General features: G+C 37.3%; 1 protein-coding gene across 2 annotated transcripts in view; it reads left to right on the forward strand.

The window, feature by feature from the left end:
• RDX (radixin) overlaps nucleotides 1-21049 on the forward strand; it is a 96896-nt gene that overhangs the window by 25779 nt on the left and 50068 nt on the right. For both annotated transcript variants that reach the window (XM_014530777.1, XM_014530778.1), the window contains 6 exons: nucleotides 2727-2822; nucleotides 3792-4066; nucleotides 9190-9273; nucleotides 9466-9612; nucleotides 12972-13068; nucleotides 13902-14065. In XM_014530777.1, coding sequence (XP_014386263.1) covers nucleotides 2727-2822; nucleotides 3792-4066; nucleotides 9190-9273; nucleotides 9466-9612; nucleotides 12972-13068; nucleotides 13902-14065 — 863 coding nt within the window. The remainder of the gene's footprint in view (nucleotides 1-2726; nucleotides 2823-3791; nucleotides 4067-9189; nucleotides 9274-9465; nucleotides 9613-12971; nucleotides 13069-13901; nucleotides 14066-21049) is intronic.

Raw genomic sequence — 21049 nt, forward strand, 5'->3', positions numbered from 1 at the left:
GCAGGCTGAAAGCTGGTTTCTGGGGTTTTGTTTAGCTACTACATTTGCAACATAGTACATAGTTGCTTAGAGTTGCAACTCAGAGGCCGGCAAGTGAGGCGGGGAACGTTGGAGTTCGAAATCACTGGAGCAGGTGAGCCTCCCTGCTCGCTTCCAGCTGCCTGGCTGCCGGCCGCCATCTTGGCTGACAGTTAATTTGCATAAGGATATGCTGATTAGCCAATGGGAAGGGTAGCGGTCGTACGCCAATTACCATGTTTCTCTTTTATTAGTGTAGACTAGTACAGTGATGGCGAACCTATGACACGCGTGTCAGAGGTGACACGTGAACTCATTTTTTTGGTTGATTTTTCTTTGTTAAATGGCATTTAAATATATAAAATAAATATCAAAAATATAAGTCTTTGTTTTACTATGGTTGCAAATATCAAAAAATTTCTATATGTGACAAGGCACCAGAGTTAAGTTAGGGTTTTTCAAAATGCTGACACGCCCAGCTCAAAAGTTTCACCATCACTGGACTAGTAGATGTGTGACAGTATGTGTATAATTTATGAATATTCATGTATTGTAGTTATGTGTCCAAGCATTTTTTTACTTATACAAGGTGGGGCAAAAGTAGGTTTATAATTCATATGGAAAATAATATAATACTTAAAACACAAGAAAAAAACACTGTTTTGTGTGCTCACAACTGGAAACCTACTTTTGCCCCACCTTGAAAGGTATGTGATCGAAAGTTTCTGAGAACATTTCCAGAAGTGGGCAAAGAGCTGCTGAAAATACAAGGCCTCCTCAGGAACTGCACAGCTGAGCTTTCTTGCTCTTCCTGGTGTTTGTTGTCATAGTCTAAAGCAGGGGTCCTCAAACTACGGCCCGCAGGCCACATGCGGCCCGCTGAAAACATTTATCCGGCCCGCCGGGTGTTTTTGCCGCCGCTGTGTGCATAGGAATTTGTTCATAGTTTTTTTTTAAACTATAGTCCGGCCCTCCAACGGTCTGAGGGACAGTGAACTGGCCCCCTGTTTAAAAAGTTTGAGGACCCCTGGTCTAAAGTTAAGGTACTGTCCCTGCTGCCTGCTGTGGCAAATACCCCTTATTTAGAATCACACAAAGCCTTGGGGCAATAGCATAGGCCAGCTACCTGAATACACAGCTGTCAATTGCTCTTGACCTGGGTAAATTCCCTACCTCTGCCACTCCGAGCTGGAATGTTTGCTATGGCTCTGTTGGGACCTTTATTTTGCCAAAGTTAAATGATCTGGTCTTTGTCCACGTTAAAGTTTTGTTGTTTGGCATTGATTAACTTTTGCATCAGTATGAGTGTTTATATCCCACATCATCCAGAAATTTCTGTTTTTGTTTTTTTTTTGTTTTTGTTTTTTATGGTAACATTCCTTAACATAGCTAAGTGATTTTCCTATTTTTAATTTTGTGTGTATCATTTCAGTGAAATTTTTCAAGAGAAGGGAAGTGAACTAAAGGGTTCAGCTTGCTATCTTAAAACCAAAAGCCTGGCATGCTTTTAGATTTAAAAGTAAAAAACCAAGAATATTTATCACTTAAGAACTATTGTTGACTCTTTCTGTAAAGCTTTTAAAATGTTAACAAACTCTCAGCTCCTCTAGCTCTATTCCCTCATTTTATTTTAAATATAGATTTTAAGAAATATGCTATGCTAAGTGTTGGGACAATCCTGACTGTGGGACCTAGCTCACCACTTTATTTACTCTTAATACTTTTGAGATGACATGTATATTAAGATAAATAAGGCAAATAATCTCTGTCTGTAATTTTAAACAGTCAAGGAGAATAAATAGATATACTGCTAATTCAGTTAATTATGATACGATACAGTAAATGTTCTAGTATAGGTGAAGTACCATGGGAACGTCAAGGGACAAGTGATTCATTTTATCTGGATAATAGGAGAGCTTAATTCACAGAAGGTATGTCAGTTGAGCTGAGCCTTGAGGAATAAATTATTCATCAGGTGGTAAAAGTACAGAAACATTCTAGGCAGAAGAAAAAGCATGAGCAAAGCCGTAGAAGGGTAAAATTCATGGCATGTTCCAATAATGGTTTCTTGCTCAGTGAGGGAAGAACATACAATGGTGAGTGAAGGGAAGAATGAGGGAGCATGGCATTTAAATGTTTTCAGTGACTCTTATCACCAAAGTGGTTCTGTTTTTGCCTTGCCTTAACCAGTAGTGTAGTTGTGAGGGTAGATTGAACAGAGGGGTGCATAAATTCTTTTTCAAATTAGTGTTTTGGGTTTCTTTGGATAAATATCCAGAAGTGGGGTTGCTGGGTCATAAGGCAGTTCCATTTTTTTAGTTTTTTGAGGAATCTCATGCTCTTTTCCACAGTGGCTGCACCAGCCTGCATTTGTTATGGGGGTAAATTTAAATAGGAAAATGGGATTACGACAATTCTGTACCTGTTTCCCTAGACTCTTGTTGGGATCATGATGGGAGTGAGCAGGAAAAGGAGGTATAAAAAAATGGATCAAATAGGATTGAATTGACACTATCAAATTTAATATACAAACCTGAATTTAAGTTTTAGGAAATGTTCCTCTAATTAATATGTTAAAATTAGGAAAGAGCTTCTCTATAGCAAAGGCATATACCTGTAATACCTATGTAGTTCTGTTTTTCTTTTGAAGTATAGTGCCATAGTTAAAGTATGAATGTAGAACTGAAATTGACTTTTTTTTTTTTAAGGTGGTGAAAACAGTTGGTTTGCGTGAGGTCTGGTTTTTTGGGCTGCAGTATGTGGACAGCAAAGGTTATTCTACATGGCTTAAACTAAATAAAAAGGTAAAGTATGTATAATGGGACAGTCTATGTGTGTGTGTGTATATGTGTGTGTGTGTGTGTGTGTGTGTATGTGTATATATATATAATAGAGAAATATGCTAATTAACCAGGACGCCATAACAGGTTGACCTGATAGGAGGAGGTTGTGCGCGCAGCATCGGGGTCTGAGCAGCAGGGGCCTCCACGCGCCTGCTCTGGGGGAGGGGAGGGCCTGATCAGCAGCAGCTGCAGCTGCTTCAAGGCCTGGAGGGGAGACAGGGGGCCTGCCCGAGCTGGTGCTGTGGCTCGGGTGGCCCTGGAGCGGACACAGGCAGGGTGGCCGGGGGACGCTGCGAGTCAGGCATGGGTTCCAGCCCCTCGCGGCATTGGTCTGACCTGACTCCCGCGGTGGCCTGCGCTGCATGAATCAGACGCGGGTCCTGGCCCCCCATGGGGCACCTCCTCACGCGATTTCAATCGCACGCTGGGCCTCTAGTTAACTAATAGTTAGGCTACTCCGAGGTTAATTATCTTGAATTTGTGTCAGAAAAGCTTAAGTACTGATCAGGCCTCCTTTTGTAGTTATCTCTGGATCATTAAAGGTGTCATGCCTTTTAATTGAATAAGGTACCATCAACTTATCTTAGAAAAAGAAATGTTCACTTTTTCTATTTGAAAATTTACAATATAAGAAATATTATTAGTATAACAGTACTGACTTTGATGTAAACATTTGTAGCATAAGCTTCTCAGGAGAAGTTTCAGTTTGGTTACTAGATAGGATCTGTGAGTTATAGGTCATATTTATGAGCATAGAATCTTTTCTCATATATTTTTTACAGGTTTAGAATCTAAACCTGTAAATAAGAATCTAAATATTAGACTCTTATTGCTGTTTTACATCCTACTTCTAGAAAGAATTTGATGTGACTAGATTCAGTTATTTTGAACTTAAGATTTTTGTTGATTATTCTTAAATTACTGTTCCAGGTGACACAGCAAGATGTTAAAAAAGAGAATCCTTTACAGTTCAAATTTAGAGCTAAATTCTTTCCTGAAGATGTTTCTGAGGAATTAATTCAAGAAATAACCCAGAGACTCTTCTTCTTGCAAGTTAAAGAAGCAATCTTAAATGATGAGATCTATTGCCCACCAGAAACGGCAGTCCTTCTGGCTTCCTATGCTGTCCAAGCCAAGTATGGAGACTATAACAAAGAGGTTCACAAACCAGGCTACCTGGCTAATGATAGACTCCTCCCCCAGCGGTAAGTGAAACATGTTCCTATGTTATATTCTCTGAAAAATTACATTTCAGAAGTTTGTAAATCAAAATTTTTTTTTTTAGGTTTCAAGTTGTCAGGTGAATTGGAGTATAGTTTTAAAAATCATGACTTAGTAGCTACGTAGGTTTATATAGTCTGCAACTACTAAACCTTCAGCCTCTTCTCTCCTCCTTTCCACAAGATAAGCAATAAATAGAGATTTGAGCTTGGAGGATGCCGCTGTCACTGCTTGGTAAAAACAAAGGCAGATACGTGTTTAATAAATGCTTCTGAGAATAATAAGTAACAGCCTGTGTGCCCTCCATAGAATAAAAATTATGTTTCTAACTTGAAAAGGCATTTGAAGCCTAGTCTTCAGAATAACAGTCCTGTGCTGTGTTCTTATCTGCATACACTGCTGCCTCTATAAGCTTAAAGTGGCATGGCATGAGAAAAAAATCATTAGCAGGAGACCTAGATTTTGAGTACTGATTCTGCTCTTTGCTAATTGTGTGATCTTGGGTGCAAAAACCCAACATCCCTGAGTCTTGAAATCTGAATCTGCATAATGGGGATAACAATTCTGCTCTGCCTACCTTTTAGTTTATGATGACTGTACATGAACTATACGGTGTACAGTTTTAACTGTGAAGTGTGATACAAGTGTTAGTTGATAGCATTACTTAAGAAATTTAGCAAGTATAGCATCAGATATTACTTTTAACGATCTCAGTGCTTAATTGTAGCACACGTCTCTGATATTAGAATATGCGTGGAGATCTTTTAGAACTGGAGAGAAGTTGTTACTGTTCTTAGTTCAAATTCTCAAGTTTTAAAATTTCCATTTAAATTCAAAACTGTATATCTTTTAATCTAAAAATTCAATTCTGCACCACTTCTCATAGTAGTTACGCTCTTAGATGTAGTTTCTTTTTCAGGTACTAAATATGAAGAAAGATTAAGCTGTGTTATGTCTACTTTTATTAATTTCCTTTGATTTTAGGCATCAGTGTTTATTTTCATCTAACAAAGTGTACTCTGTTGATATAAGCTTTATAAGTTATCATTAAGTGCAGTAGCTTTAATATTTGATTATTAAATATTAATATTGCAGTAATAGTTATCTTTGAAGGTAAAACAATGCATGTTGTTTACCAAAAGAATCAGGAATATGAGATACTTATAGTCTATGTGTTTGTCTGCTTTTTATTACTATTCTAACCCAAAATTCTTTTTCTCAGATTTTTAAAAATATGTTTTCATTTATTTTATTTTATTTTTTTTAGAGAGAGGAAGGGCGAGGGATAGAGAGATAGAAACATCCATGAGAGTAACATCATTGGTTGGCTGCGGCCTGCAGCCCACCACTGGAGATTGAGCCCACAACCCAGGAATGTGCCCTGACTGGGAATCAAACCAGGGGCCTCTTGGTTCATGGGTCGATGTTCATCCACTGAACTATGCTGGCTGGGCTTCTCAGATTTTTTTAAGCACTGAATTAAGAAATTGAGTATTGGCACAGTAGAATTTCATTTCAGATAAGGTTTAGTTTTTATTTTTAATTGAGGTATAATTTATATATAATAAAATGTACAGCAGATTAAGTTTTAAGCCAGTACATAAGGCAAATATTATATATAATCAAAATTATCCTGAACAATTTAATTGTTCATCAAAAATAATTTTATCTCAACAAGTATATATAACATAGTTGTTCTTTCAGTGTTAAATCAGATTCATATTTGGTTGAGCACCAGATGAATTAATTGGTTTACAGTTCATAGTCATGTGATTTTAAAAAATTGTAAACACTGGAATCACACTTAAGCACAATTTCTTATTTTATTTATTTTTTAAAAAACAATTTTAAAAAATATTTTTATTGATCTCCAAGAGGAAGGGAGAGAGAGAGAGATAGAAACATCAGTGATGAGAAAGAAGCATTGATTGACTGCCTCCTGTATGCCCCCAACTGGGGATCAAGCCCACAACCTGGGCATATGCCCTTGACCGGAATTAAACCCGGGAACCTTTAGTCTGCAGGCTGACGCTCTAACCACTGAGAAAACTGACTAGGGCCAATTTCTTATTTTAAATGCATGTGTGCTGTAACCACTCTATTGAAAAAGAAGATAGCACATGCTCTTTAAAATTTGATCTTTGCTATTGAAAGTAGTCAGTTGGTCTTCAAGTTAATAGTCTGTGGAGAACTAATTCCAGCTATCTAAGATTAAAAGTGACTCACTCTAATGTTAGAATACTACTAATTTTTCAGTTCAGAATGGAGAAAATACTTTCACAGTGATTGCTAATTTCATGTTTGGTATATAGCACACTTTTACTCATTATCTAAGTATGAGGAATTAGTAATCAGAAGATTATTTGGCGATCATAAATCATAGTAACTTGATGATTTTGATGGATGCCTTTAATTCTTACATTAAAAAACCCAGATAAGCCATCTGTTCTCCCACAGTAGAATTTAGTTTCCTGGTGATATGAATACTTAGCTCCACTAGATAGTACCTTTCTCCTTTAAAAAGAGCTTGATATACATAGATTTTTATATCCCAGGTTTCTGACTTGGGCATCTGGATGGTTAGTAATAGCCTTTTGACAAGGTGGTGGGTGGGTGGGGGGCGGGGAGGATACATTTCACAGGGGGGAGATTTCAGTTTTGAACCTATTGAGTTTGAAATATCTATAGTTTAATCAAGAGAGAGCTAGCATTCATTTGTCAATGTGTGTTCAGATCTTGGAGAGCAGTTTGAGCTATGATAGTTTTGGGAGTAATTAGCACAAAAATGGGAATGAAAGAGATGGACCTTAAAGTCCTCTTGGACACACAGAATAAGAGAAAGGCATGGGATAGACCTTGTTGGAACTTTACTTTTAAGTACAGAGAAAGAGGCTCCTGTAAAGTATATTGAGATTAATACCAGCGGAGTGTTACATCATGGAAGCCAAGGTAAAAGAATGCTTTAAGGTCAGCAGTGTCAAATAATACAAAGAGGTCGAGTATGAAAGCAATGAATGTGTCTGTTGGGAATAACGGTAAGGTGATGGGTAGTGACCTTAGAAAGAGCAGTTTCAGTAGAGTGTTGGGGAGTGAAGTCAGATTGTGGTAGACCAGGGGCAGTGGCCATGAGGTATAGAATTGAAGGGTAGTGAATATAGACAGTTCTCAAATGAAGTTTGCTATTTAAAAGAAGAAAACTAGGAGTAGCAAAGCATGGGTTTGTAGACATGTTCTGTAAAAGATGGGAAAGAATTGATTTTTAATATCCTGTACAAATTTTTGAGTACTCTTCAGTGCTGACAGGGCATATAGTGGTGAGCAATATCGATGTGGTCTTTGCCCTCTGTAACACATAAGTATAGCTGCTAATAATATAGGCAGGGAACAATAAATATGTCTCCTGCCATAAAGAGTGGAGTGAAGATGCTGAAGAAGTGGAGAGAAGTCATTTAAAGGCCCACATAGAGTAACAGTCAAGTTGGATAGATTGGCCTTAGGCGTGAAGAAGGGCTCTTTCTGGACAGAAGAAAAAGGGGGGAAGGAAGTTTTGGATACTTGCAAATCAGCCATGCATATTTAATAATACAAGGGCATTATGCAAAATACAAACAAATGATATCTGAAATACAGGATATAAAAACCTATAGCAGAAATCTTAATGGCATCCAATTTAACCCATATCTTCAGATTTAGTTAACATCTGGATACCAGCAATTAGCTGAATTGATTATGCCTTCAAGGCTGTTTGCACTCCTATTGGTGAGCAGGGGTCAGATAGCAAGAGAAAGGATAGACAAGAAAAATGTGGAAACTTAAGTGCTCTGAGGAAGAAGTCAAAACTCTTTCCCCAAAAAGCAAGGGCTTCAAAAAAGAATACATAGAGAAAGGAGCAGTTTGTAATAAGAAAATAATGGTCTGAGACCCCATCCATTAAGGAATCTACTCTCAATACGAAGATTTCTTTGTATTGCCAAGAAATTCCTAGGTTTTATGTAAACTTTTAATATAGCAAAACAATATTTTATTTAAAAAAAATTTTTTTTAGATTTTATTGATTTTTTACAGAGAGGAAGGGAGAGGGATAGAGAGTTAGAAACATCGATGAGAGAGAAACATAGATCAGCTGCCTCCTGTACACTCCCTACTGGGTATGTGCCCGCAACCAAGGTACATGCCCTTGACCAGAATCGAACCTGGGACCCTTGAGTCCACACGCCAATGCTCTATCAACTGAGCCAAACCGGTTAGGGCACAAAACAATATTTTAACACCACAGCTTTTGCAATCAATAAAGTAGGATTTGGGGATTCACCAATAAAGAAAGATAAATAATTATTATATGACCCAAAGAGAATAGAAGTACATACTCTATAGCTTGCATAGTAGGTAAGTTATATGCATGTTGAATCTGCTGATTTGGTATTAAAAATCAGTTTGTGTGTTTTTATATTTGCATAATAAACACTGGAAGGATAAAACAACCTAATGAAAAGTTATTTGGAGGTTATGGTGGTGAGAAAAAGTATAACTTTTCACTTTTATATAAAGTATTGCCTATAGAAAATTAAATTTAGCAGCACAAAAAATACATACAGTAAAAGAAGAATTAAGGCCTAAGAATTCTGATTTTCAACCTGTTATCTAATTTTTTCGTTAATATTGAGTTATTTTTCCTTTCTGTCCAATATTTTATTCATTTGAAACATTTGAATTCTTATAAACTATTTGTATAATAACTTTTAAAGCAAGTTATTTAAAATAATTTCAGGATCCTAGAAACTTTCTGTTTTTAGATAATTGTAGATTCGTGTGCGTTTTTAAAATTGTGGAAAGATCCTGTGTATCCTTCCAGCTCTCCCTTGCATAACTTCAATACAGTATCACAGTCATAATACTGACATTGATACAATCCACCTAACTTACTCAGATTTCACCAGTTTTACATGTAGTCATTTGTGTGTGTTTATTCTAGGCAGGTTTATTGTGTATAGATTTGTTTGACAACCACCACAGTGAGGGTCTGATTCTAAACTTTTAAGGAATATTGACTTTTCAGTTATAGGGGCATTTTCATTGGTGTGTTTTTTTTTTCTTTTTTTCATTGAAGTGTTTTGGAGCAACACAAATTGACAAAAGAGCAGTGGGAAGAAAGAATACAGAACTGGCATGAAGAACATAGAGGAATGCTAAGGTATTTGGATGGCTGTTTTCTTAGTGTTTTTCTCAAATTAAAGTATTTTTATTCTATAACATTAATTATTACATCAGATTATCCTCAAAAGATCAGTTGACATGAATAAAGCACTGAATTTTAATTCAAAGTATTTTTGTAATTTGCTATTACTCTTACTTAAATATATTGTAATAAGCTTTATTTCAACAGGGAAGATTCTATGATGGAATACCTGAAGATTGCACAAGATCTAGAAATGTATGGAGTCAACTATTTTGAAATAAAAAATAAAAAAGGAACTGAATTGTGGCTAGGTGTTGATGCTTTGGGTCTCAATATTTATGAGCGTGATGACAAGTAAGTAAGTAGTGAACTAGTCGTTAATCAGTTGGCTTGATTATTGATTACTCTTACTGCTTTTTTCTAAATTAAAAGATCAGTTAATATCTCATACTGGTAGGCTTTCAGATATCATATTTTCATTGTCTCAACATCTTGCAGTTTTGTTTTTTAATTTAAAAAGAAAAATGTATTGATTTCACAGAGGGAGAGAGAGAGAGCAACATCAATGATGAAAGAATCATTGATCAGATGCCTCCTGCACACCCCACACTGGGGATGTAGCCCACACCTTGAGCATGTGCCCTGACCATGAATCAAACCCGGTGCACAGGTTGACTCTCAACCACTGACGACGCTCAACCAGTGAGCTACCTCGGCCAGGCGCTCAACATCTTGCAGTTTTAGATTTTACTTAGTGTATTTATCAAAATGAGAGGATTCATTTTTATTTTAAGTATGCTTCTTAATTTTTTATAAGTTATGTCTAGTAACTATTAAAATTTGTCCCCTCAATAGTTGAAGAATAATTCTTTAAATGTCATGCCTGGCATACAAGTTGAAATTGAAATTAGCATCTATAAGAAATCAGGAGCAATGAGACAATGGAATTAAAAGATGTGTGATTTATTGTTTTGTGAAACCTTTTTGTTGAACATTTATAGGAATTGTTTTGAATATTTTTGACATTATTAAACTAGAATATCCCTGTATTAAAAATATGTAATTTTATTTTGAAATTGACCAGGTATTTTTATATTAATATAAAATCCATCAAGCTCTTTCAGCCCTTTTCAGGAATGATAGCTGCAGTTGCTTCATACCTTTCTTTAATTTATTTACCAAACCATGTAAGCATTCAAGTCTGCCAGGAGCACCTTTTACAAAGGCATTTCTCTATTCTGGGTTGGCTCCAAAATTTTAGTTTTATTATTACACATATCTAATAAAACATTTCTAAACATATACATGATGATTGGTATATTTTTTCATTTATGTTACAAAGCAAGTTAAAATGGTATATCATTCAGAAGGGAAAGTTTTAAAAAGCAAAAATAACTTTAAGACTATTAAGGCCTAGTCTTTTTTTTTTCTTTCTTTTAAAAGTTATTAAATTAGTTTTCATCAGAGTACTCATTATATATATATAGATACAGATAAAGATGGGGAATATGAAAGAGGCAGGGTTAGCTTGGGGCAGGAGGGAGGGATTGGGGATTGTGGACAAAGGGTTCTTTGGTCTTTTATGTAATGATTTAATTTCTTTTTAAAAAATATGTTTTTAATGATTTCAGAGAGAGGGAGAGAGAGAGAAAGATAGATGAGAGAGAAACATCTTCTATTGGCTGCCTCCTCTATGCCCCCTACTGGAGATCGAGCCTGCAACTCAGGCATGTGCCCTAATCTGGAATTGAACCGTGACCTCCTGGTGCATGGGTCGATGCTCAACCACTGAACCACACCAGGCAGGCAACTTTCTTTTTATGATGAGAATGTATTTATTATTTATATTTCCTTTTTATAAATATATATTTTTATTGATTTCAGAGAGGAAGGGTAAAAGAGAGAGAGAAACATCAGTGATGAGAGAGAATCATTGATCGGCTGCCTCCTGCACGCCTCCCTACCAGGAATTGAGTGTGCAACGCTGGCATGTGCCCTGATCGGAAATCGAACTGTGACCTCCTGGTTTATAGGTTGACACTCATCCACTGAACCATGCCAGTCAGGCCCAAATTTTTTGTAAAAAATAGGGTTCAACTTTAAAGGTTGGTTAGGTTCTTTTACCGTCTCTGTTACTGGTTATCTTTGTGACCCTGCTCAAATTATTAACTGAAATTCGTATAACTGCTAGGGTCACCTTACAGGATTGTTGTGAGAATTATACGAGAAAATTGCTTTAGAATTTGTAAAAGTAACATGTAAATGTAGTGTATAATGTTACCTTAAAGGTAGTATTCTAACAGCCTCCCTTTTAAGTAGTTATTTTTGACTTACTTTGGTGGCCACTAGGGGACAGTATAAAGCATGCATATTGAATAAAGTGTTTTTTTTGTAGAAAAAATTATTTGCTGTACTGCAGTCAGTCAGGTTAAGAATTAAAAGGACTATAAATAGATAGAAATTCATACTCTGTTATCAGAACACTGACTGAATATGCCTTTTGGCCAACAAGGTGTTACAGTCATTTCGTGTTCTTGTTTTTGGAAGCAGTGATGCATTTGATGGGCAGTCTGAAACAGTAAAATATATGAAAAGCAGAAACAAAATTACTTGTTCCAGTCTGATTTCCTAAATCTTTGTATGCAGAGAGGTAAACAGGGACATCTGTTTTATCATCATAGAGTTAGAATTTAGTTCTATTTATCCAAACATTTGTGTATATAAGTGTTTAAAATTTTTTGTGGGAGATATGTCATATACGATAAAACTAAGCCTTTTATTTATTTTTTATTATTATTAATCCTTTCCCGAGGACATGCTGAGAGAGAGAGATAGAGAGATCAATTAGTTGCCTTCTAAATGCACCCGACCAGGGATCAGGCCCAGGTATGTGCCCTGACTGGGACTAGAACTGGCGACCTTACGGTGCATAGGACGACCGACCTCAACCAACTGAGCCACTCCAGCCTGGCTAAAATTAAGCCTTTTTTTAAAAAAAAAAAAAATCTTTATTGGTGAAAGTACTATAGATGTCCCCATTTTTCCCCCCATTGACTCCCCTCCCCCCCAGGCCTTCACTGCACTGTTGTCTGTCTGTGTACTGAAAATTCAGTTTTTAGTATATTTATAAATAATGCAAACATTTTCAAATTAAACAGGAAGGAAAACATTTTTTAATATTTAGTAACTTATGTCCATAATTCACATGAAAAGTTATACAAGCTATCTTTTTTCCCCCTCTCTTCTTAAACATATTTAAGCTTAATAGTTGTATCTTGACTCTAAATAAAACCAGTGCAAACTCTGAGAGCTCAGTTTAACACTCTAGAACTAGATAGTTTTCTCTCTTCTTAAAAATATTTAAGCTTAATAGTTGTAGTATCTTGACTCTAAATAAAACCAGTGCAAACTCTTGAGAGCTCAGTTTAACACTCTAGAACTAGATAGTTTTCTCTAGGTAATTTTAGGAAAATCAAGGTTCATGACACATTATGAACTTTTTTGGGATAGTTATTCTTTGTTTTATGTGATTTAACTGATCAAATTTTCCCCTTAAAAGATAATGTCAACAGTGTGTTATGAGTAAGTTAATACATTTTTAAAATCTGGAACTCTAAAGATCGGTCATTTGGATAAATTGGCCGCCCAAAATTGATAGGGATTTTGTCCATTGTTTCCTGCTTCTAACTAAAGGGATGCTCTCATTTTTTAAGGTTAACACCTAAAATTGGTTTTCCCTGGAGTGAAATCAGAAATATTTCATTTAATGACAAAAAGTTTGTTATAAAGCCAATCGACAAAAAGGCACCTGTAAGTAAATTTTTAAAATATGTTTTATGTATTGTAAATTTCTGTGACTTTGCTATGGTATTACTTGAAGAATGACATTGTTCATTTATTGAATTGCTCCTAAGGAATACTCTTTTTCACCTTGTATTGTATAGTAAATGTTATTAAAAATTCAAGGTTCCAATTTTATTATACCATACAACTATTAGAGTTTTATTTTAGCTGAAATTTAACTATTAGCTATTAGGAAGTGGTTAAAAATAATCACCATTTCTAAGAAGCAATTTAGGAACGTTGGTGTTGGTGTTTGGAATGTAACAGAGGTAGTTAAAAGAGATTTGCATTATGAATGTTGTATTTTGTAATTGGAAGCCTTAAACTTAAATCTTTATATTTAAATAGATTCTTTGATTACTGTAGTATCAAACGTAGCTGGTATTCTGTCAGTTACTGAAAAGGCAAAAGATGAGAACAATTCTAGTTTAAAAAACTTGACAGCCTTGAACAAAGGACGGTTTTGAGATAAATGTGATAAAAATTAAAACAAACGAACCCTGAGGTGGAGGTACAGATACTAATAGTTACTTAGGAGAAGAAACAGTAATAAATGACAGTTAATGTATTGAAACTGTAAGATTATTATCCTCTTCACAAAACTGGTGGGGAATGGAAAGGTTGGGAACCAGTTACATGACAGTATGGCATACTCACTGAGAGATCAGAAACTTTATGATATCTAAGCTTGATGTAATGTGACGTAAGAATTCATGCCACATATTGAGATTTATCTACAGATTATTGTGTGAGAGACTGTCCTTTAGGAAGATTTTAAACTTGGAGTACTTTATGTTTAGGATTTTGTTTTTTACGCGCCTCGCCTGAGGATCAATAAGCGGATTTTGGCCTTATGTATGGGAAACCACGAACTGTACATGCGGAGAAGGAAGCCTGATACGATTGAAGTGCAACAGATGAAGGCTCAGGCTAGGGAGGAGAAACACCAGAAGCAGTTGGAAAGGTATGGAATTTATAGTCTTTCATACTCAAAATTTACATTTTAACGATGTTTTCATTGTATTAAAATTGAATGACAGTTAAAATTTTCAGGTTAGAGATCTGAGTAAGTAGCTTTTCATGATTTCATTAATGTGCCTTTCCTTTATCATGCTTACTTCTCACTGACAGATATTGGCTTGGATGTAGTATGAAATTTTCAAGTTGTTTTGTTTGTGACTTACATTTTTTAATTTTTCAGGGTAAGACTATGCTGAATGTTTGGGTTTTTTTTTTTTGCAACAATGTCATGGACATTGTAGAATTCTAAAAGTCATTGTACAGAGTATAGTAATACCAGTTCTCACTGGTAATAACACTATCTTTTTAACTATGGTTCATTTAGACTTCAAAAGAAGATACTATCTATAATAATAAAAGCGTAATATGCTAATTAGACCAGACAGTTCAGATGAAGGCGAGGCTGCGAGGGCCGAGGCAAGCCACCGCCACTGCAAGGGCCAAGCCCCTTGCATGAATTTCGTGCATCGGGCCTCTAGTTAACTATATTAAATTGAGAATTTTTGAAATGGAGAGATTGAGTATAATTCTTGTTGAACCTAGAACCAGATTACTGGGTCTGAAACAAAATTCCCGAATCTGATTCTAGATTGATTTAAACTTTATGCTTTATTCAAAAAAATTTAGACACCAAACTAAAGTTAACCTTCATTAAAGAAATCTTTGCAGAATAGCATGATAATCTGTGAAATAGAGTAGGTTCGAAAGAAAACAAAATTGAGGAGACCTAAATATGTGTAGATTTACATATTTCAAACATACTAAAATTACATGATTTGAATCTAATAAATAGGCTCTCTACTAAATATAATTTTGCTTTCTATTCTTTCAGTGTTTGTATTTAATGATGTATTTTTTTCTTAAATGTTCTGTGTAGTTCAGAACTTTTATTAATTCAGATTACTCACCTCAGCTTACATGCCTTAGAGAAGTTTACTGTATTTAAAATATACTTTATATAGGCATGAAACTTTCTAGTAATTTAACTTTCATACCGTTAAAGATACTCCGTTGGATTGTTACTTTGACTGGCTCTCTTTTTTACTGTTCTCAGGTGGTTTAGGATCATATGTGGCTCTAGTATTATGTATCTTTTGAAATAGTTCTTTTTTGGGCATTACTTTCTATATATTTAGAAATTACAGTCATCCTTCATGGGGGATTGGTTCTAGGACCCCCATAGATATCCATTCCCTTATATAAAACTAGAGGCCCGGTGTACAAGAATCGTGCACTTGGGGAGAGGGGTAGTCCCTCAGCCTGGCCTGTGCCCTCTCACAGTCCAGGAGCCCTCAGGGGATGTCCTACTGACGGCTTAGTGCTGCTGTGGAGGCGGGAGAGGTTCCTGCCACCGCCGCTGTGCTGGCCAACTGTGAGCCTGGCCTCTGGCTGAGCGGCGCTCCCCCTGTGGGAGCGCACTGACCACCGGGGGGCAGCTCCTGTGTTGAGCATCTGCCCGCTGGAGGTCAGTGTGCGTCATAGTGATTGGTTGATTTGCAAATTAGCCTTTTATTAGATAGGATGGTGTAGTGTTTGCATATGACCTATGTATGCTTTACATCATCTTTAGATTACATATGATATCTAATACAATGTAAATGCTATGTTAATGTAATACTGTATTGTTTAGGGAACAATGACAAGGAAAAAAGTCTGAACATGTTCAGTACAGACACAACCATTGTAGGCCTAACTACATAGTACACATCAGTGGATGAGGAACCTGCAGATACAGAGAGCAGACTGTGGTATTGCATACTCATCACTCAGTGTCCTGACTGCTCTGCTTATCTGTAATGTTCATATGTTATTTATATTCTTAATATTTGTCTACTTGTTCTTTATTTCTTACATGTAGAGAGGAGTGCTATATGGTTTTAATATATGTGGTATGGGTAATAAGTACCATTTGGAGGTAGTTTACTCTAAGGTCTAGATCAGTGATGGCAAACCTTTTGAGCTTGGTGTGTCAGCATTTTGAAAAACCCTAACTTAACTCTGATGCCGTGTCACACATAGAAATTTTTTGATATTTGCAACCATAGTAAAGCAAAGACTTATTTTTGATACTTATTTTATATATTTAAATGCCATTTAACAAAAAAAATCAACCAAAAAAATGAGTTCGCGTGTCACCTCTGACATGCGTGTCATAGGTTTGCCATCACTGGTCTAAGGTCTAGATGAAAGTGGAAGACTTCTAAGTTTCTTTTTTGCCACAATAAGAATCCTATGGTTCCTCTCTTAGATAACTTGTATAGCCTTTCATTAGCGAGCATTGTACACAGTAGGAATTCAGTAACTGTTTAATTCACTTGAATGCCTAGAGGATGTTTTATATTAGCAACATAGGGATTTGGCAGGTGTCGGATATAGCATGCCAAGTCTTCATTTATTCCCTGCTTTACAGGTCAGAGAGACAGAAATGACAGCTGTATATGTGGGAACCATTTTGGTCAAGCCCATTGGCAAAGTAGCCAGCAGACATACTTGGGGGAATGCTCGGAGGTATGCTGCCTGTGCTGCTGGACTCTCCTGGGCAAGAGCAGTAGCTGGGAAGGGGGCAGCAGGGCAGCAAGGAAGCTGCTTTCCCTACCATATTTGGGTTTTCCACAATGAAAATGGTGTTAGATGTTACATACCATGGGTTACTGATCTCTGTGGTCTGTGCTCTGAAGTTATTTACATCCAAATTGGTGATAATTCATTCTGTAATTCTGGACATTTTTTGTATGGCTAAAATTGTTACAAATTTAAAAATGAAGAGCCTCGAGTTTACAATTTAGATTCAGGTACTTACGCGCCAACTGGGATGTTTTGTGTCATGGCTGGCTGCCTATATCACTAGGACCCAGCTGGTGTCATACAGAGAATATAGGCTTTAGAACTAAATAAATCTGGGTTTCAATCCTCATCTACACTTGCTGAGAAAAACTCGTGAGCCACTATTCTCTTACTGAAAATAATAGTCCTACCTTCAAGGTTTTTTTTATGAGAAATAATGACAGTGTTATACAAACATTTAATAAGTAGTAGCTATTAGGGTAATTCTTTTATTTTTATTTTTAATTTTATTCCTCACCCAAGGAGTGAGGATATTTTGCCATTGATTTTTAGAGAGAATGGAAGGGGGGGCGGGGGAGAGCAGCATTGACATAAGAGTGACACATCAATTGGTTGCTTTCTGCTGGCCCAGGGCCAGGGATTGAACCTGCAACTGAGATGTATGCCCTTGACCCTTTGGTCTGAAAGCTGACACTCTAGCCACTGAGCCAAACTGGCCAGGGCTAATTCTTAATATTATTAATACAGTAGAGGCCCAATGCACGAAAATCACGCTCGGGGGTGGGGTGGGGGAGAAAGGGTCCCTCAGCCCGGCCTGCACCCTCTCCAATCCGTGACCTCTCGGGGGATGCCCAACTGCCGGTTTAAACTGGCAGTCAGACATCCCTCTTACAATCTGGGACTGCTGGCTCCTAACCACTTGCCTGCCTACCAGCCTGATTGCCGCCTAACTGCTCCCCTGCCGGCCTCATGGCCCCCACCTGCCCTCCCCTGCCGGCCTCATGGCCCCCACCTGCCCTCCCCTGCTGGCCTGATCGTCCCTAACTGCCTGTGCCTCGGCCCCCACCACCGTGGCTTTGTCCGGAAGGAAGTCGACAGTAGGAAGATGTCCGGTCTCCCGGTCTAATTAGCATATTACCCTTTTATTAGTATAGGTAGTCTGAAGAGAAGTTTTATGTTAGTTTTTAATCTTCACTTAAAACTGTAATTGGATCCATCGGATAGTCTTTAAAAAGTTAGGTATTCTAAAATGTTTTTTGCATGTTAGTACAGAGAATTTATAGTTTATTAATATGTTATTTACATTCTTGAAATAGAAAAACTTGGTTTCTAAACATAAACTCTAAACAAAAATATTTATATTTATGATTTAGATTTACATCATTACACAAGAGGCTTCATGGGGAAAGTGGGACTTTACTAAGGCTTTAAACTTAGAAATACAGTGGGGCCTTGACTTACGAGTTTAATTCGTTCCGTGACGGAGCTCGTAACTCAAATTACTCGTATGTCAAATCAGTTTTCACTATTACAATGAATTGAATGCTGGGCTGATGTTGTGGCTTCACTGTGACGTTCGTTCGCTGCGCCAACTAGCGGTGGGGTATCTGAAGCTGACTCGTAACCCAAATTTTAGCTTGCAACTCAAAGCAAAAAATCGGCCTAGAGACGGCTCGTATCTCGAAAAACTCGTTAGTCGGGACACTCGTAAGTCAAGGCCCCACTGTAGGCTTGAGAGTTAGAGAGGGGGAAGATACTTTCAGAAGAGGAAGCCAACATAAGCAAACATGTAGAGATGAGAATATGCATGGCTTGCCTAGGGACCAGTGAATATACCTGCTTGGTCCTCCTTATTGAACATTGTTTAGGGGAGAAGCAAGCTCTTCAGTCTCATGAGGGAGATAAGACAGACCTGCAAAACTAGGTTTAACTAAGAGATGTGGAGAGCCAAAGGCATTTGTTTTAATTGAATACAGTGTTAGTTAGTGATGGCATTAGTCAGGGGAGAATTCTTGTAAGATGTGAGACATAAGCTTCATAAAAGTGCAACAGAGTAAACTGTGTATGTTACTATAAATATTATAATCAATAAAATATCTGCTGCACATTTATTCCATTTTTGGTACAAAGACTAATCTTCCCACTCCGTAACTTGTTTGTGGCCAAGTTACCTTCATTCTTTTCTTTCTGTTTCCCTATCTCCTTACCTCCATCCTTGAAGAAGAATGAATTCAATGTCAGTAGGGAAAAACTAAATGAAACCAGCACCCAAGAATTAATGGAATATTATTGTAGCCTTTAGGTCTTGAGATCTGGTTTGTGGTGTGGGCCTTGTGGCAGAGGCTGAGGAGGCTAATCGACATCAAGGGCAAAAGGCAGCTTGGCATGATAAAAGAGTATCTAGAATCTTAAATGCTGTGAGGTTTCATTCAACTAGTGGGGAGATGTGGTGACTCCTAATGTTTGGTTTGGTGCGTAGGAGATCACCATTAGTTATCTGTCTTACTCTTGCAGACTTGTCACAATTCTAGCTGTTTACCCCAAAGCTGGATCCTCTTTATTGGAGGCAGATAGGTATGTAGGAGTTGCAGGAATTTTTAAACTTGGGTTTTACAGGGTAAAGGAAAAAACTGATGAAACTTTGCTGATAACATTATCAGAGACTGAAAGTTGAGAAACTACATGGCTTTGTGCCTGGCATTCAGAATGACATCAGATGGCAGTGATGTCTTTTTTGGGGAGTATTTAGACATATTCAGATAAGTTTGAGAAATGAAAATATCCATTTTTAACTAAAGAAAATTATTTCGATTAAAGTAATGGTGATATTGAATATTGATTAAACTTACTAAATGGTAATATTTCTGATGATTAATATAACATCTCACCTAATTCTTATTTATTTTTATATTTCTGGCCCTCAACATGCAGGCAGACCCATTGTAGGTTCTTGGTAGATGTTCAGTGAGTAAATTTGACTGTATTTAAAAGAAGCTGTCTCATTAGGCCCATGGCAGATGCAGCTAAATGAGGGAGGCTGTCTTTTCCACCTAGCTTTCATGACCTTTTAAAAATAGCAGTAGATACCTACTTCATTCTAATGGAATTGTCAAAGGAGACATAACTGATTTGTCATCTTGTATCTAAACATGAATCTATTGTAGAAATTAAACTTACAGTAACTTATTAATGATTGAAAATTGATGCTCTCCCAGTATTTTACTGTTTAAAATAAAACAGCCTTGTGTGTTCCCTTGAAGTTCCTGCTAATAAGCTAAAGAAGTAATATTTTTGGTATGTCAACTGTGTAGTTAACTCCTTTTGTGCTGACCTCTAATTTATTGTCAAAGTTCATGGAGTATGCAAGTGATAAGTCTACTTCCTTTTTCTCCATACAAGTTTGCATTAAAAAAATGCTGTGCATACAAGGGATGTAGTTGACAGTTTTACTTTCCTAGCAGTTTTGAAAATTTGTCCTTTGAGTCTCTAAAATGGCTGTTTTTAATATTTTAAAAATAGTGATTGACTATATTTATTGTGACCCCACATTAAGAAACACACTATAATCCAGTATATGTGTATGTAACAGGGTACTCCTGTATTTTTTTTTAAATCCTTATCCAAGGATATTTTTTCCATTGATTTTTAGAGAGAGTGGAGGGGAGAGGGAGAGACAGAGAGAAACACCTATGTGAGAGAGACACATAGATTAGTTGCTTCCTGCATGCTCCCAACGAGGGCAGCGGCCTGCAACCAAGGTACATGTCCTTGACCGGAATCAAACCTGGGACCCTTCAGTCTGTGGTCCAATATTCTGTCCACTGAGCCAAACTGGCTAGTGGATTTTTTTTTTTTTTTAGGGTAAGAGCTCCTTCTTTTATTTATTACTAGAGGCCCGGTGCACAAAAATTTGTGCACTCAGGGGGATCCCTCAGCCTGGCCTGTGCCCTCTCGCAGTCTGGGACCCCTTGGGGGATGACCACCTGCTGGTTTAGGCCCACTCCCTGGGGAATTGGGCCTAAGCCGGCAGTCAGACATCACTCTGGCAGCCCGGGAGCCCTCAGGGGATGTCCACTTGCCAGCAGGGAGCAGGCCTAAGCTGCAGTCAGACATCCTTAGCGCTGCTGAGGAGGCGGGAGAGGCTCCTACCACCACCGCTGTACTGGCAGCCATCAGCCTGGCTTGTGGCTGAGCAGAGCTCCCCCTGTGGGAGTGCACTGACCACCAGGGGGCAGCTCCTGCATTGAGCGTCTGCCCCCTGGTGGTCAGTGTGTGTCATAGTGACCAGTCATTCCCAGTCATTCTGCTGTTAGGGTCAATTTGCATATTACCCTTTTATTATATAGGATAGAGGCCTGGTGCA

This window comes from Myotis brandtii, unplaced genomic scaffold, assembly GCF_000412655.1.
Source record: "Myotis brandtii unplaced genomic scaffold, ASM41265v1 scaffold775, whole genome shotgun sequence".
Lineage (NCBI taxonomy): Eukaryota > Metazoa > Chordata > Mammalia > Chiroptera > Vespertilionidae > Myotis > Myotis brandtii.